At 41.1% G+C, this 19546-nt stretch overlaps 1 protein-coding gene across 1 annotated transcript in view; it reads right to left on the bottom strand.

The window, feature by feature from the left end:
- Nucleotides 1–19546, bottom strand: part of LOC130309433 (zinc finger protein 569-like) — a 149570-nt gene that overhangs the window by 78245 nt on the left and 51779 nt on the right. The window contains 2 exon segments of the mRNA XM_056552326.1: nt 313–442; nt 2787–2934. Coding sequence (XP_056408301.1) covers nt 313–372 — 60 coding nt within the window. The 5' untranslated portion in view covers nt 373–442; nt 2787–2934.

The raw sequence follows: 19546 nt of genomic DNA, 5'->3' as shown, positions 1-19546 counted from the left end.
TTACTGTATAATGTCCCAGCAGTGTCACCTCTCCAGTCATCACCAGACCCTTCCATTACTGTATAATGTCCCAGCAGTGTCACCTCTCCAGTCATCACCAGACCCCTCCATTACTGTATAATGTCCCAGCAGTGTCACCTCTCTACTCATCACCAGAACCCTCCATTACTGTATAATGTCCCAGCAGTGTCACCTCTCCAATCATCACCAGACCCCTCCATTACTGTATAATGTCCCAGCATTCCCAGCAGTGTCACCTCTCCAGTCATCACCAGACCCCTCCATTACTGTATAATGTCCCAGCAGGGTCACCTCTCCAGGCAGCAGCTCCATCATCTTGTTGATGAGTTCTCGGATCTTCTGTTCATCCATTTCCTCCCCATCCTTCACACACAGGGGCCCGACAGCGCCCACTAGAGGATTTCTTCACTACTGTGTAATCCTGTGTATGGAGAGACACATTAATATCACTACATACATTCCCAGAATCCCTCACCTCTCCAGTCATATCCATCTGTTATTATATAGATAAGAATGAGGTCATGTGACATCACTCCCAGAATCCCTCACGTCTCCAGTCATATCCATCTGTTATTACATAGATAAGAATGAGGTCATGTGACATCACTCCCAGAATCCCTCACCTCTCCACTCATATCCATCTGTTATTACATAGATAAGAATGAGGTCGTGTGACATCACTCCCAGAATCCCTCACCTGTCCAGTCATATCCATCTGTTATTCCATAGATAAGAATGAGGTCATGTGACATCACTCCCAGAATCCCTCACGTCTCCAGTCATATCCATCTGTTATTACATAGATAAGAATGAGGTCATGTGACATCACTCCCAGAATCCCTCACCTCTCCACTCATATCCATCTGTTATTACATAGATAAGAATGAGGTCGTGTGACATCACTCCCAGAATCCCTCACCTGTCCAGTCATATCCATCTGTTATTACATAGATAAGAATGAGGTCATGTGACATCACTCCCAGAATCCATCACCTCTCCAGTCATACCCATCTGTTATTACATAGATAAGAATGAGGTCATGTGACATCACTCCCAGAATCCCTCACCTCTCCAGTCATACCCATCTGTTATTACATAGATAAGAATGAGGTCATGTGACATCACTCCCAGAATCCCTCACCTCTCCAGTCATATCCATCTGTTATTACATAGATAAGAATGAGGTCATGTGACATCATTCCCAGAATCCCTCACCTCTCCAGTCATATCCATCTGTTATTAAATAGATAAGAATGAGGTCATGTGACATCACTCCCAGAATCCCTCACCTCTCCAGTCATATCCATCTGTTATTACATAGATAAGAATGAGGTCATGTGACATCACTCCCAGAATCCCTCACCTCTCCAGTCATATCCATCTGTTATTAAATAGATAAGAATGAGGTCATGTGACATCACTCCCAGAATCCCTCACCTCTCCAATCATGTCCGTTATTACATAGATAAGAATGAGGTCATGTGACATCACTCCCAGAATCCCTCACCTCTCCAGTCATATCCATCTGTTATTACATAGATAAGAATGAGGTCATGTGACATCACTACCAGAATCCCTCACCTCTCCAGTCATATCCATCTGTTATTACACAGATAAGAATGAGGTCATGTGACATCACTACCAGAATTACTCACCTCTCCAGTCATATCCATCTGTTATTACATAGATAAGAATGAGGTCATGTGACATCACTACCAGAATCCCTCACCTCTCCAGTCATATCCATCTGTTATTACATAGATAAGAATGAGGTCATGTGACATCACTCCCAGAATCCATCACCTCTCCAGTCATACCCATCTGTTATTACATAGATAAGAATGAGGTCATGTGACATCACTCCCAGAATCCCTCACCTCTCCAGTCATATCCATCTGTTATTACATAGATAAGAATGAGGTCATGTGACATCACTCCCAGAATCCCTCACGTCTCCAGTCATATCCATCTGTTATTACATAGATAAGAATGAGGTCATGTGACATCACTCCCAGAATCCCTCACCTCTCCACTCATATCCATCTGTTATTACATAGATAAGAATGAGGTCATGTGACATCACTCCCAGAATCCCTCACCTCTCCAGTCATATCCATCTGTTATTACATAGATAAGAATGAGGTCATGTGACATCATTCCCAGAATCCTTCACCTCTCCAGTCATATCCATCTGTTATTAAATAGATAAGAATGAGGTCATGTGACATCACTCCCAGAATCCCTCACCTCTCCAGTCATATCCATCTGTTATTACATAGATAAGAATGAGGTCATGTGACATCACTCCCAGAATCCCTCACCTCTCCAGTCATATCCATCTGTTATTACATAGATAAGAATGAGGTCATGTGACATCATTCCCAGAATCCCTCACCTCTCCAGTCATATCCATCTGTTATTAAATAGATAAGAATGAGGTCATGTGACATCACTCCCAGAATCCCTCACCTCTCCAGTCATATCCATCTGTTATTACATAGATAAGAATGAGGTCATGTGACATCACTCCCAGAATCCCTCACCTCTCCAGTCATATCCATCTGTTATTACATAGATAAGAATGAGGTCATGTGACATCACTCCCAGAATCCCTCACCTCTCCAGTCATATCCATCTGTTATTACAGAGATAAGAATGAGGTCATGTGACATCACTCCCAGAATCCCTCACCTCTCCAGTCATATCCATCTGTTATTACATAGATAAGAATGAGGTCATGTGACATCACTCCCAGAATCCCTCACCTCTCCAGTAAGCCGGAAGAGTATCTGTAGGGTGAGGTTTATGATTCTGTCGGCCATCTTGTTCCTGTCTCTCTCCATGATTGATGGGTCATCCAGGAGAATTCTCTTATATAGAAGATATCAGCAGAGGATCCTGGATTGGAGAAACCTGAAGGGAAGAAGAGGAGACGATGATAAACCGCACCAGATTCTATGGAGAAATAAAATCCATTTCCTGGAGATAATCTGGGGAAACATCTGAGGAGACATTATAGGAGTTTTCAGATTTCTCTATAAAACAAAATCCATTGTCCGAGGGCTGTAAAATAAGAGACTAGAGCGCACTCCCCTCTCCCGTCCAGTGGTGGCGCTCTGGTCCTCCAGGTCTTCTGAGGTCGCTCTCCCTGCTCTGCTGAAGACGTTGTGAATCCATTTCTCCTAATCTCTGAGGCTGCGGTGTATTCAGAACGTCTTCATCAGAGCAGGGAGAAGAATAGAGGGATTCAATATGACATTGTCCAATGAAGAATAGTGAAATGTGTCCACTAGGGGGCACAATATACATCACAATTACATCAGGATTTTATGTGAATTGTGATATGTCCCCCCGGAAGAACCTGCTATTACCTGCAGCAGAGGCCGAGCATCATATACCGTTACACACGCAGGGTCTGGGCCACCACCGGAGTCAGTGTTTCCCAAGCAGGGTGCCTCCAGCTGTTACAGCATTTGGCTGTCAGGGCATGCTGGGAGTTGTAGTTTTACAACAGCTGGAGGCACGCTGGATTGGAAACACTGTCTTAAGTAATAATAGGGGCGCGGGAGAAACTTAAAAACCTGATGCTTACATAGTCCTGTATGGAAGAAGTGGCTGATACCCGGAGAAAAGAGACTGATCAGGTGACAGGATGGGCGGGTAAGTGACCTGATACCTTCACCATCCAGACATCCCCTGGGGGGCAGTATAGGCAGGAAATCAGGGAAACAACCGCTGGTCGGCACGGCGCTGCCTAGAAAAACAACCGCACAGCGCCATGTCTAAGCCACGCCCACCTACATTATTTTATTACAAAAATGGGATATAAACTTATTAGGGGAGGGGCTTCTATTACAAACCCTGAATAACGCTCTGCCATAGTGATCAGTGTTATCAGTGCTCGGCTTATACAGGCTGTGGAGGTGTCTGTATACTTAGAGCACCGATCTGAGCACAGAGCACGGTAAGGGGCCCTCCGGCCGTCATCTCAGCTGATCTAGACTCCGCCCCCCAACAACTGCATTTTACTCATTTTACATCCTGCAATCGACTTTGATCATGGAATCTAAAGGGTTAATGGTGATGAGCGTCATTAGTGGTGAGTCCTGGCTGCTTATAGCTCCTGAGCTCACCTCAAAGTCCCATATGGGGCACAGAATGTAAATATACATCGTGTCCTTAAGGGTTAATAATAAACATCCCCAATAATCCCCATACTTGTATCTGTAGAGGAGACGTGTGCTTACAGGACCTGCGATGATGTCACCGTCATGTGATCAGTCACATGGAGGAGTCACATGATTTACAACACAACAGCAGTGACTGCCCAACCAGGACCTGCTCTGTATCTGCTGCTACATGCTGGTGGTGCAGGACCTGTGATGATGTCACAATCATGTGACCAGTACATTTGGGGGTAAAGTTTAGCAGTATAGATGCGACTGTGGCTCAAGGAACTGTGGGGAGGATCATGTGACAGGAGTGGGCGGAGCTCAGCAGTGCATAATAGAAGAGATTGAGAGTGAAGGACCTGTGATAATGGTCATGTGACAGCAGAGTCCTGCATATACTGAGCAGATGAGCCTAGAGCAGCAGCCCCGATCATGTGACTGATCACATGACTGTGACATCATGCAGGCCCTATAAGCACATGGCTCCAGTACAGCTCTGCAGGTGGAGGTATGTGTGTGGTCACATGTTTAGCGCTGTAAGTTGATTTTTTGTTCCATTAACCCCTTCAGTACCCGGCAGTTTTGAGTTTTAACCCCTTAAGGACACCGCAATTTCTATTTTTAATGTTTTCCTCCTCGCCCTCTAATAGCCATAATGATTGTAATTTCCTCTTTACAAACCCATATGAGACTTATTGTTCTTGTTGTTTTTTTGCACCATTGATTTGTACTCTGTAATGACATCACTCATTTTACCATAAAATCTATAACAAGGGACAAAAAAAAAAAAATTATTTGTGGGGTGAAATTGAAAAAAAACTAAAAAGCAATTTTTAAAATCTGGGTTCTTCTGTTTGGACGCAGTGCACATTACGGTAATAATTCTCTTTATTCTGTAGGTCCAAACGATTACAATGATAAATGATTTATATAGGTTTTATTTTAACACTTTAAAAAGATGAAAAAAATTCAAACTTTTTGTACAAAAATAAGTATGTATCAGATTGTCCTACCTTGTCCCCTATAACTCTCTTATTATTCCGTATACAGGGATGTATGAAAGTCTTTTTTTGCGCCGTGATCTGTAATTTTTATCGGAACCACTTTAGTTTTGATGAGACTTTTTGGTCGCTTTTTAAGAATTTTTTTCTGCTCCATGAAGTTGTATTTTTTTACGTTTACGCCATTGACCGTGCGGTTACACATATGTTTAGGTCTATTTTTGTTTACATTATTTTATTTTTAAAAAATTGGTAAATGGAGAAGATTCAATCGTTTATTAGGGGAGGGGCTTATACACATTAAGTTAATGTTCTTTTTACCTTATTCCCAGTTTTTTAGTCCCTGTAGTAGACTATTACATGGAATCTATAGATTACATACACTGATCAATGCTGTGATGCTGAGGCTGCCTGCAGGATTGGAGCGTCGTTCAGACAGCGTGAAGCGAGGTTAGGGACCTCCACCCGTTCTCTCAGCTAATCGTGTGGAGATTTTAACCATTTGATTTCCTTATCACTTTCCCTCCACAGATCATCAATTTCCTCCCTAACGCCCCTTGTGCTATATTCCAAGAGTGTCCTAAGATCCTGGATCTCCGCATACTGTCGGCAGAAAATCTGCACTATTCACGTAAAAGGAGGGGAGGGAACTTGAATTTGGGCTAATATCGCCGTGATGTCCAGTATTAACCCTTTAGACGCGGCGATCAACTTTGATTGCCGCGTCTAAAGGGTTAATACTGGACATCACCGCGATTGGTGATGTCCAGTATTAGCCCAAATGCAAATTCCCTCCCCTCCTTTACGTGAATAGTGAAGATTAAAGTAAAAAAAATAAATAAGGGAATTCCCGGCTGCTCAATCTGGCTGAGGTTGGGTTCACACTACGTTTTTGCCATACTGTTTTCAATCAGTTTTTCTAAAGAAACCGTATGGCAAAAAAAAACGGATGGAACAGTATGGGAAAAAGTAAACCGTATCCGTTTTTGAACGGTATACTGTTTTTAAAAGTGCATATGGTTCCGTCTGTTTTTATAAAAAAAATGTAAATAAATAAAACCCATAAGTTTTTGATAATTTTGTCCATTTTTAATGGGAGGGGTGTTGGGCGGGGACTTCAGGATGCAAATGCGCATGTGCAAAGTAAAAACCGCATACGGTTTCCCATATAGAACCGTATACATGTCCATTTCCCCATTGACGTCCATGTTAAAAAAAATTTTTAAAAAACACATGCGGTTGCAGTACGGTTTTAAACCGGAGACAAAACTGTGGTCAACCACGATTTTGACTCCGTACTGCATCCGCATACGTTTTTTTTTAACATGGACATCAGTTGGAAACGCACATGTATACGGTTCCTTGAAAACTAGGATGGCAAAAACGTTATGTGAACCCGGCCTAATCGGGATCACCGTAGTGAAACCTGACGATCGGCGATTGATTGCTCCAAGCCAGAGATCCAGGCTTGAGCAGTCGATTGCCGATAATACTGATCAATGCAATGCTATGGCGTAGCATTGATCAGTGCCTGCAATCAGTACAATGCATGTTATAGTCACCTGTGGGGGCTATAATATTGCAAAAAAATAATTTAATTGTTAATAAAATATATAAAAATAGTTAATAGTCTCCTGTGGGGGGTATAATATTGCAAAAAAAATAATTGTTAATTGTCAATAAATGTGATTTAACCCCTTCCCTAATAAAAATTTTAATCACCCTTCCTTTTCCCATAAAAAAAAAAAAAAAAGCATTTAAATAAACATATGTGGTATCGCCGCGTGCGTAACTGTCCAAACTATAAAAATATATAATTAATTAAACCGCACGGACAATGGCGTTCGCGCAAAAAAAATTCCAAAGTCCAAAATAGTGCATTTTTGGTAACTTTTTATACCATAAGCAATCAAAAAGTCCGATCAAAACAAATATGGTAGCGATATAAACTTCAGATCATGGCGCAAAAAATGAGCCCTTATACCGGCCCGTATGCGGAAAAGTAAAAAAGTTATAGGGGTCAGAAGATGACATTTTTAAACATTTAAATTTTCCTGCATGAAGTTATGATTTTTTCCAGTAGTACGACAAAATCCAACCTATATAAGTAGGGGATCATTATATTCATATGGACCTACGGAATAATAAGGTGTCATTTTTACCGAAAAATGTACTACGTAGAAACGGAAGCCCCCAAAATTTACAAAATGGGGTTTTGTTTTTTTATTTTTTCCGCAGAATTAGTTTCTTTTTTGTTTCGCCGTAGATCTTTCCATAAAATGACTGATGTCATTACAAAGTAGAATTGGTGGCACCAAAAAAAAAAAAAAAAAACATTATAAGGGTCTGTAGGTGCAAAATTGAAAGCGTTATGATTTTTAAAAGGTGAGTAGGAAAAAACCTTAAGGGGTTAATGACAGGAGTCCCTGCTCTGAAAGGGGTTTCCTGCACAAGAGCAGAAGATATGTCAGATTTGGTGCGTCTCCTGCTCCGGAGCTGGGCCCATGGCTATACATTATATACCTCCTGCCCAGTCAGCCATGAAGGAGTTAAATGGTGGTGATGCATTGACACTTGACTTTTCTGGGGCCACACACTATACAGATAGCTGCTTATTGTCCCTTCTACTCGCTGGGATAAGAGCAACCAGTCTAGCTAGGGTTAAGTGGCGCACAGCACTGCCAATTCTATCCTTAGGGGCCAGACAGTAAGCAGCCATCTATATAGTCCCGGGGGAGGGGAGCAGTGATACTATGAAATATCACTTAACTCCTTACACACCATGGGACGGCCGCTTTGGGTATAATGACCTGAACTGACAGCTGGATCATCAGACTTGAGGTCAGTTCAGGACATGTGACCATAATATAGAGGATCTGCCCCGACAAGTATTCACCTCATCATCCGAGAGCAAGAAGATAAATGATGTGCAGGAATATCCCCTCAAATGTCTCCATATAACATCCTGGAATTGTATAGAATTAAATGTTTATTCACAATACAGGTTCCTATAAGGTGTCAGGACGTGGCGGTCTATTTCTCCATGGAGGAGTGGGAGTATGTAGAAGGACACAAGGATCAGTACAAGGATCAGGTCATGATGGAGGATCAGCAGCCCCTCACATCACCAGGTAATAGACATGACTATATACACACGTCCTCTCATTATTTGTATGTAAAGAATGAATTCAGTCTCTGTATGTGTTCCCTACAGTCAGATCCAGCAAGAGAACAGCACCAGAGAGGTGTCCCCGTCCTCTTGATGAGCAGAATATGGAGGACATTACTACAGGGAGAGATCTCATCCATATTAATTCTACAGACATAAAGGAAGAAGAAGAGACAGATGTGAGCGGTGATGAGCAGTATAAGGAGGACATTCCTACAGAGAAAGATCTCATCAATATTAATGCTACAGACATAAAGGAAGAAGAAGAGACAGATGTGAGCGGTGATGAGCAGTATAAGGAGGACATTTCTACAGGGAAAGATCTCATCAATATTAATGCTACAGACATAAAGGAAGAAGAAGAGACAGATGTGAGCAGTGATGAGCAGTATAAGGAGGACATTCCTACAGGGAAAAATCTGATCTATATTAATACTACAGACATAAAGGAAGAAGAAGAGACAGATGTGAGCGGTGATGAGCAGTATAAGGAGGACATTCCTACAGGGAAAGAGCTGATCTATATTAATGCTCCAAAGACAGATGCGAGCGGTGATGAGCAGTATAAAGAGGACATTCCTACAGGGAAAGATCTGATGTATATTAATAGTACAGACATAAAGAAAGAACAAGAGACAGATGTGAGCATTGATGAGCAGTATAAGGAGGACATTCCTACAGGGAGAGATCTCATTTATATTAATGCTACAGACATAAAGAAAGAGACAGATGTGAGCGGTGATGAGCAGTATAAAGAGGACATTCCTACAGGTAACAGCCCAGGTGAGTAGTAACCACTAAATACAGAGAACAGTCACAGATTCTGCTTAGTCACCGATTGTAATAAATGTTGTGGAATTTTTTTAAGTGTTTTTTTTAAATCAACTGGTGCCTGAAAGTTTACTTCTATTTAAAAATCTTAACCCTTCCAGTACTTATCAGCTGCTGTATGCTCCACAGAAAGTTGTGTAGTTCTTTCCAGTCTGACCACAGTGCTCTCTGCTGACACCTCTGTCTGTGACTAGAACTGTCCAGAGCAGGAGAAATTTGCTTCACAACTTCCTCTGGAGTATACAGCAGCTGATAAGTACTGGAAGGATTAATATTTTTAAATTGTAGTAATTTACAAATCTGTTTAACTTTCTGGCACCAGTTGATTTGAAAAAAATTGTGTTCCACCAGAGTACCCTATCGGGTTGGTCCCGGCGGCTAACAATAGCCGGGACCCATGGCTAATTCCAGACATCACCGATCGCGGTGATGCCCGGTATTGACCCTTTAGAAGCGGCGCTCAAAGTTAAAAAGAAGCATGCCTGGAAGCTCAGTCGGGCTGATCGGGACCACCGCGGTGTCCCAATCAGCTGTTAGGACACGAGGAGGATCCCTTCCTGCCTCCTCCTTGTCCGAGCGCCGAAAACACTGATCAATGCTATGCTACGGCATTGCATTGATCAGTGTGGGCAATTTAATCTATGTAATGGGGACTATAACAGTGCATGTTGTGTATTGTGTTATCTGGTATAACACAATACACAACATGGAGACATATATACCAGATAACACAATACACAACATGGAGACATATACCAGATAACACAATACACAACATGGAGACATATACCAGATAACACGATACACAACATGGAGACATATACCAGATAACACAATACACAACATGGAGACATATACCAGATAACACAATACACAACATGGAGACATATACCAGATAACACAATACACAACATGGAGACATATACCAGATAACACAATACACAACATGGAGACATATACCAGATAACACAATACACAACATGGAGACATATATCAGATAACACAATACACAACATGGAGATATATACCAGATAACACAATACACAACATGGATACATATACCAGATAACATAATACACAACATGGAGACATATATACCAGATAACACAATACACAACATGGAGACATATACCAGATAACATAATACACAACATGGAGACATATACCAGATAACACAATACACAACATGGAGACATATACCAGATAACACAATACACAACATGGAGACATATACCAGATAACACTATACACAACATGGAGACATATACCAGATAACACTATACACAACATGGAGACATATACCAGATAACACAATACACAACATGGAGACATATACCAGATAACACAACATGGAGACATGTACCAGATAACACGATACACAACATGGAGACATATCACCAGATAACACAATACACAACATGGAGACATATACCAGATAACACAATACACAACATGGAGACATATACCAGATAACACAATACACAACATGGAGACATATACCAGATAACACAATACAACATGGAGTCATATACCAGATAACACAATACACAACATGGAGACATATACCAGATAACACTATACACAACATGGAGACATATACCAGATAACACAGTACACAACATGGAGACATATACCAGATAACACAATACACAACATGGAGACATATACCAGATAACACAATACACAACATGGAGACATATACCAGATAACACTATACACAACATGGAGACATATACCAGATAACACAATACACAACATGGAGACATATACCAGATAACACAATACACAACATGGAGACATATACCAGATAACACAATACACAACATGGAGACATATACCAGATAACACAATACACAACAGTTAATCATTGTCTGCAGTTATACTTGGACATAATCTATAAATTCATCCACAAGTTGTGGGTAGGAAAATATAAATTATCTTAAGTACAAACTCTCCTGCTATAGAATATCCGACAATAATCAAAAGATATTAAAGTTCTTTTATAGTTACCACAAAGTAGAAATGTCAGGGGGTCCAGCAAGTTGGATGGGATCAGCCGGTTCAGTCACAGAATGATAATCCGGGATCCTGTCCAAAGATGATCACCCCCCTCACCACTACAGTATAAACAAGGGTCCCTTATCTTGATCAGATAAGAAACCAACCAATCACGTCTCGAGAACAAAAACGTGCTAGGCCGTCTCCTCCAGATGTAACTATTTCACTGACCAGGAAGGGCAAAATATTTTCTTAGAGTCTTCAATCTGAATCTGACATTAATGGTCCCTCCCAAGTTTACCTAATGAATAGATTTTCAGTTCTGTCTATTCTTACAATTATAAATCTATCAGATAAGACATAACTGTAGACTCTATTCATTGGTCAATCAGACCACCAGATTACATACATGCCAACTTATAGAGGCAGGAAAACTAAATAGGTTATAAATGGAATACTGACCACATAACATAACCATGCCACTAATAATAATCATAATAATGATAGATAATGCATATCTAACCACTATCAAGAATATAAGGAAAAGTATTTTCACACACACACATATATATATATATATATATATATATATATATATATATATACTCCTGAGCTGAAAGTGACCTGAATTCCAATGCCCTAATCTGAGCCATAAAGTGGTTTATATAAACAGGGATGCTTCACACTTGCAGACACCATGTGGAATTTAAGACTAAGAATAAACTTTACACAACATGGAGTTTTTGGCTTGAACAATTAAGATGGACGCGACACAGTATGGTTGTCTGAAATAATTCTGTCCCATATAGTCTGACAATCCTCCAGCTCTATCTGTATACTGCTGCTTCTATCTCTATGAGATCAGAATATATAGTAGTTATACACCTCCCCTCCAGCTCTATCTGTATACTGCTGCTGCTATCTCTATGGGATCAGGATATATAGTAGTTATACACCTCCCCTCAAGCTCTATCTGTATACTGCTGCTATCTCTATGAGATCAGGATATATAGTAGTTATACACCTCCATCTCTATCTGTATACTGCTTCTATCTCTATGGGATCAGGATGTATAGTAGTTATGCACCTCCCCTTCAGCTCTATCTGTATACTGCTGCTGCTATCTTGTGGGATCAGAATATAAAATAGTAATGCACCTACCCTCTAGCTCTATCTGTATACTGGTGCTATCTCTATGGGATCAGGATATATAGTCATTATATACCTCCCCTCCAGCTCTATCTGTATACTGCTGCTATCTCTATGGGATCAGGATATATATTAGTTATACCCCTCCATCTCTATCTGTATACTGCTTCTATCTCTATGGGATCAGGATGTATAGTAGTTATGCACCTCCCCTTCAGCTCTATCTGTATACTGCTGCTGCTATCTTGTGGGATCAGAATATAAAATAGTAATACACCTACCCTCTAGCTCTATCTGTATACTGGTGCTATCTCTATGGGATCAGGATATATATTAGTTATACCCCTCCATCTCTATCTGTATACTGCTGCTATCTCTATGGGATCAGGATATATATATTAGTTATACCCCTCCATCTCTATCTGTATACTGCTGCTATCTCTATGGGATCAGGATATATATTAGTTATACCCCTCCATCTCTATCTGTATACTGGTGCTATCTCTATGGGATCAGGATATATAGTAGTTATACCCCTCCAGCTCAATCTCTATCTGTATACTGCTGCTATCTCTGTGATTAGGATATAAAGTAGTTATACACCCCCTGAGGCTGTGTTTATACGTTGCATACTTGACAGGTTTTTCCTGTTTTTGGCAGGATTTTTCTAAAATTGCTTTAAATAATGGGCTATTACCGCAGTTGTGCAAATTGTGGGAAAAAACATGTTATAAACCTAAAGACTTCAAATCTTTAGAAAACAACTCAATTGTGATTATAGGTTGAATTTCCCCTCATGGTAAAAAAAAAAATTCTAAAAAAACACACTTTGAATAAGAAAACTCATCAAAATTGCACATAATGTGAACGGACCCCAACACACTAAGCAGTTTAGGTTGTAAGTTACTAGCGTCCAATCAGGTTATCAGGTTGGTCTCATTAGGTGAATTGCAGTGATCAGACTCCACCCCCTCTCTCTGCAAAGCCAGAGGATTCATGGGAAATGGAGGCAGCATGAGAAAATCATTTCTGTTCCGGCTGAAAACCCATCAGGTAAGTTCAGGGTATACACAAGAACCTCTACATTACATACGTTTTATTGTTGTCTGCTAAGCATTAAGTTTAAAGGTGTACTCCGGTGGAAAACATTTATTTTTTTCTTTTAAATGAACTGGTGCCAGAAAGTTAAACAGATTTGTAAATTACTTCTATTAAAAAATCTTAATCCTTCCAGTACTTATTAGCTGCTGAATACTACAGAGTAAATTATTTTCTTTTCAGAATACAGAGCTCTCTGCTGAATCACGAGCACAGTGCTCTCTGCTGACATCTTAACCCCTTAAGGACTCAGGGTTTTTCCGTTTTTGCACTTTCGTTTTTTCCTCCTTACCTTTTAAAAATCACAACCCTTTCAATTTTCCACCTAAAAATCCATATTATGGCTTATTTTTTGCGTTGCCAATTCTACTTTGCAGTGACATTAGTCATTTTACCCAAAAATCTACGGCCAAACGGAAAAAAAAATAATTGTGCGACAAAATCGAAGAAAAAACGCCATTTTGTAACTTTTGGGGGCTTCTTTTTCTACGCAGTGCATATTTCGGTAAAAATGACACCTTATCTTTATTCTGTAGGTCCATACGATTCAAATGATCCCCTACTTATATAGGTGATTTTGTCGCACTTCTGGAAAAAATCATAACTACATGCGCCGTGATCTGAAGTTTTTATTGGTATGATTTTTGTTTTGATCGGACTTTTTGATCACTTTTTATTCATTTTTTAATGGTATAAAAAGTGACCAAAATGCGCTTTTTTGGACTTTGGAATTTTTTTGCGCGTACGCCATTGACCGTGCAGTTTAATTAATGATATATTTTTATAGTTCGGACATTTACGCACGCGACGATACCACATATGTTTATTTATTTATTTTTTACACTGTTTTATTTATTTTTTTATGGGAAAAGGGGGGTGATTCAAACTTTTATTAGGGAAGGGGTTAAATGACCTTTATTAACACTTTTTTAAACTTTTTTTTTGCAGTGTTATAGGTCCCATAGGGACCTATAACACTGCACACACTGATCTCTTACACTGATCATTGTTATCCCATAGGAGACTATAACACTGCACACACTGATCTCTTATACTGATCATTGTTATCCCATAGGGACCTATAACACTGCACACACTGATCTCCTATACTGATCATTATTATCCCATAGGGACCTATAACACTGCACACACTGATCTCTTATACTGATCATTGTTATCCCATAGGGACCTATAACACTGCACACACTGATCTCTTACACTGATCATTGTTATCCCATAGGAGACTATAACACTGCACACACTGATCTCTTATACTGATCATTGTCATCCCATAGGGACCTATAACACTGCACACACTGATCTCCTATACTGATCATTATTATCCCATAGGGACCTATAACACTGCACACACTGATCTCTTATACTGATCATTGTTATCCCATAGGGACCTATAACACTGCACACACTGATCTCTTACACTGATCATTGTTATCCCATAGGGACCTATAACACTGCACACACTGATCTCCTATACTGATCATTATTATCCCATAGGGACCTATAACACTCACTGCACACACTGATCTCTTATACTGATCATTGTTATCCCATAGGGACCTATAACACTGCACACACTGATCTCCTATGCTGATCACTGGCGTGTATTAACACACCTGTGATCAGTGTTATCGGCGCTTGACTGCTCCTGCCTGGATCTCAGGCACGGAGCAGTCATTCGCCGATCGGACACCGAGGAGGCAGGTAAGGGCCCTCCCGGTGTCCTGTCAGCTTTCCGGGATGCCGCGATTTCACCGCGGCGGTCCCGAACAGCCCGACTGAGCAGCCGGGTCACTTTCACTTTAGAAGCGGCGGTCAGCTTTGACCGCCGCTTCTAAAGGGTTAATACCGCACATCGCCGCGATCGGCGATGTGTGGTATTAGCCGCGGGTCCCGGCCGTTGATGAGCGCCAGGACCGACGCGATATGATGCGGGATTGCGGCACGATCCCGCTTCATATCGCGGGAGCCGGCGCAGGACGTAAATATACGTCCTGCGTCGTTAAAGGAGTACTCCCGTGGAAACTTTTTTTTTTTTTTTTCTTAAATCAACAGGTGCAAGAAATTTAAACAATTTGTAAATCACTTCTATTAAAAAATCTTAATCCTTCCAGTACTTTTTAGGGGCTGTATACTAAAGAGAAATCCAAAAAAGAAATGCATTTCCTCTGATGTCATGACCACAGTGCTCTCTGCTGAACTCTGCTGTCCATTTTAGGAACTGTCCAGAGCAGGAGAAAATTCCCATATCAAACATATGCTGCTCTGGACAGTTCCTAAAATGGACAGAGGTGTCAGGAGAGAGCACTGTGCTCATGACATCAGAGGAAATGCATTTCTATTTGTATTTCTCTTTAGTATACAGCCCCTAAAATGTACAGGAAAGATTAAGATTTTTCAATAGAAGTGATTTACAAATCTGTTTAACTTTCTGGCACCAGTTGAATAAAAAAAATAAAAAAGTTTTCCATGGGAGTACCCCTTTAAGAACTGTCCAGAGTAGGAGAAAATCCCCATAGCATACATATGCTGCTCTGGTCAGTTCCTAATAAGATGTCAGCAGAGAGCACTGTGCTCGTGATGTCAGCAGAGAGCTCTGTGTTCCAAAAAGAAAACAGTAGTATTCAGCAGCTAATAAGTACTGGAAGGATTAAGATTTTTTTTATAGAAGTAATTTACAAATATGTTTAACTTTCTGGCACCAGTTGATTAAAAAAAAAAAAAAATAAACCCTTTATGCATAATTTTTTTTTTTTTTTTTTTTTTAAATAAAAAAATTAAAAAAGCATTAAAAAATACCCCTTTAAGCATTAACCCCTTAACAACCCATGACATCTATTAACATCATGAGGCTATTAAGGGTATATGAAGCTGACTGGCGACGTGAGCCCACTCCATTCCGGGCGGCACCTGGCTGCTTTCAGTAGTCGAGGGCCACCACTTATAACCAGTATGGAGCGATCTCTGCAGCTATTAACCCTTTTGATGCTGCTGTGAAAGTTGACAGCGGCATTTAAATGGCTGTTCTAAGTGACATTGGTGGTGCAGTGGTTCCGATCAGCCCCCCTGCGACTCGATCACAGGGATCCGATCCATTATCACAGCAGCCCGAGGCCTTCGGAAGGCTTCTATTCCTGCCTGGATTCCTCTGCCATTAGCAGGCTCTACAAATAGAACACAGATCTGATTGATCAATGCAGTACATATAAACTCCATTAATCTGTATGAGCAAAAGAACGAGAGCTCATACAATTACCTTAGGGAGACCTAAAAAGAATTTATGTTTTTAAAAATAAAAATAATAATTTTCCCTAAAAAAAAAAAAAAGTCAGCCTACCAAACCCCTTTCCAATTCAATAAAACAAAAAAAAAAAAAATTACCACGTGCAGAATTGTCCGAACAATTAAAGGGATAGTCCAGTGGTGAAAAACTTATCCCCTATCCTAAGGATAGGGGATAAGTTTGAGATCACGGGGGGGTCCGACCGCTGGGGCCCCCTGCGATCTCTCTGTACAGGGCCCCGGCTCTCCGGCCAGATAGCGGGTGTCGACCACCGCACGGAGCGGCGGCCGACACGCCCCCTCAATACATCTCTATGGCAGAGCCGGAGATTGCCGAAGGCAGCGCTCCGGCTCTGCCATAGAGTTATATTGAGGGGCGTGTCGGCCGCCGCTTCGTGCGGTGGTCTACACGCCCCCTTCCGACGGGCTGTCGGGGCCCCGTACAGAAGATCGCGGGGGGTCCAACCGCTGGGGCCCCGCGGTTGGACCCCCCGCGATCTGCAACTTATCCCCTATCCTTAGGACAGGGGATAAGTAGTTCACCACTGGACTACTCCTTTAAAATGTAATGTTATTGATGCTGTACAGTGAAAGGCATAAATAATAAAACCACTGTATATACTCGAGTATAAGCCGAATTTTTTGGCACATGTTTTGTACTGAAAAAGCCCCCCTTGGCTTATACTCAAGCAGGACCCCCGGGCTCATGACAAGCCCGGCAGTGGGGGGGCGCAGAAGCTGTTACTTACTTTCCCAGCAGCTCCACTGTGTAACTCTCGCGAGACCCGCGGCCGGCAGAGCGTTGCCACGGGTTTCCATGGCAACGCTTAACGCGCACGCAGTGGCGCTGAAGAGAGCTGCTGGGTAGGTAAGTGACAGCTTCTCCCACTGCTCAGCCCAATGCCACTGGACCACCAGGGGAGGACAGATCCCTCCCCTCCCTGGCCAAGTAACCAGCAGGGAGGGGGAAGTAAAACACAAATACTGATATTAAATTAAATAAAAAATTTAAATAATAAAAATGTTGAAATAATAGAAATGCCCACCCCCACTCAGTGTGTGTGTGTGTGTGTATATATTATATATATATATATATATATATATATATATATATATATATATATATACATATATATATATATATATACACACACACACACACACACACATTCTCCATTCACACACACACACATTCTGCATTCATTATATACACACACTACACAAACACACAAACACTCTGCATTCACTGTACACACCGAATTATTGTCTGCTTCCTTGGTGATCCAGCAGATTTGGGTCTTGTGGGGTCTTTTGATTCTTTTGGGGGTTTCTGTTTTCCCTGGTGAAGTCTATCTGTCTTGCTGCATTCTATTGCCAATTGATTTGACTTGTTTATATGTATAGCTTGCCTGGACACCACCAGTTTTACTATAAATTGACCTATTTTAAGAACTATAACTAGGGCTTATTTTTGGAGTAGCGCTTACGGTGTATTTTGAGAATTCAATCGCTATGGTACGGCATTCTTTTTCAAAGTCTTTTTTTTATTTTATTTTTTTACCTGTTAGAAATGGATCCCAACACTTCCAATCCTGGACCAAAACAAAAACGTAGGTCCTACGAAGCTGGTTTCAAACTTAAGGTTGTGTCAAGAGCAGAAGAAAGCAATAACAGTACTGCAAGTAGGGAATTTTGTGTTGACGAAAAACAAGTAAGGGAATGGCGGAAGATGAAAGCGAACTTGGAAAAGCTTCCAAAAGCAAAAAAAGCTCGACGTGGTTTAACGACTTCATATGGGGCTCTAGAGACTGAATTGCATAAATGGGTCATGGAGTGTCGTCAAAATGGTCACTGCGTAACACGAATGGGAATTCGCTTACGTGCCCTTCAAATGGCTAAAGACGACAAATTAAAAGCACCAGGCATTGAAAATTTTGTTGCGTCAGCAGGATGGTGTACCCGCTTCATGAATAGGTTTGCCCTATGTTGGCGGCAAAGAACAAAGATTTCACAGAAGTTGCCAAAAGACCTTGATGAAAAAGTGATGTCATTCCGTTCGTTCATCATAAAACAAAGAAGGATCCATAACTACGACCTGGGAGATATTGGAAATATGGATGAAACACCGATGACTTTTGATCTTCCAAGCAACAGAACCGTGGCAAATTTGGGAGACAAAACGATTTTACTCAGAACCACAGGAAATGAAAAAAACCATTTCACAGTCGTTCTGTCATGTTTGGCTAATGGAACTAAGCTGCGGCCTGTCATTATTTTTAAAAGAAAGACCTTGCCTAAAAAGGTCAAATTCCCACCACGAATTACAGTTCGCGCGCATATTAAAGGCTGGATGGATGAAGACGGAACAAAAAAATGGCTGGAAGAAATTTGGAATGGACGACCAGGAGCAGCCTTAACGAAGAAAAGATCATTGCTAGTTTGGGATATGTTCAGAGCCCACACATCTGGTGACATAAAAAAATTAGCAAAGTCTTCTCAAGTTACTTTGGCCGTTATTCCAGGAGGGCTTACCTCTGTATTGCAGCCCCTAGATGTGTGTTTAAATAAACCTTTCAAAGACCGTGTGCGAAAGATGTGGCATGAATGGTCATCTGGTCAAGCCCGACTGAAAAAAATTGGAAATCTGATGAAGCCCGACATAGAATTGGTGGCAAGGTGGGTTCGTGATGCATGGGAAGAGATTCCAGAGGACATGGTGAAACGCGCCTTCAAGAAATGTGGCATTAGTAATGCTATGGATGGCAGTGAAGACAGCGCGTTGTATGAGATCGACGGCAGTGATGGTG

The sequence above is a fragment of the Hyla sarda genome, chromosome 1, assembly GCF_029499605.1.
Source record: "Hyla sarda isolate aHylSar1 chromosome 1, aHylSar1.hap1, whole genome shotgun sequence".
Lineage (NCBI taxonomy): Eukaryota > Metazoa > Chordata > Amphibia > Anura > Hylidae > Hyla > Hyla sarda.
This window is presented reverse-complemented; position numbering and strand designations above follow the sequence as displayed.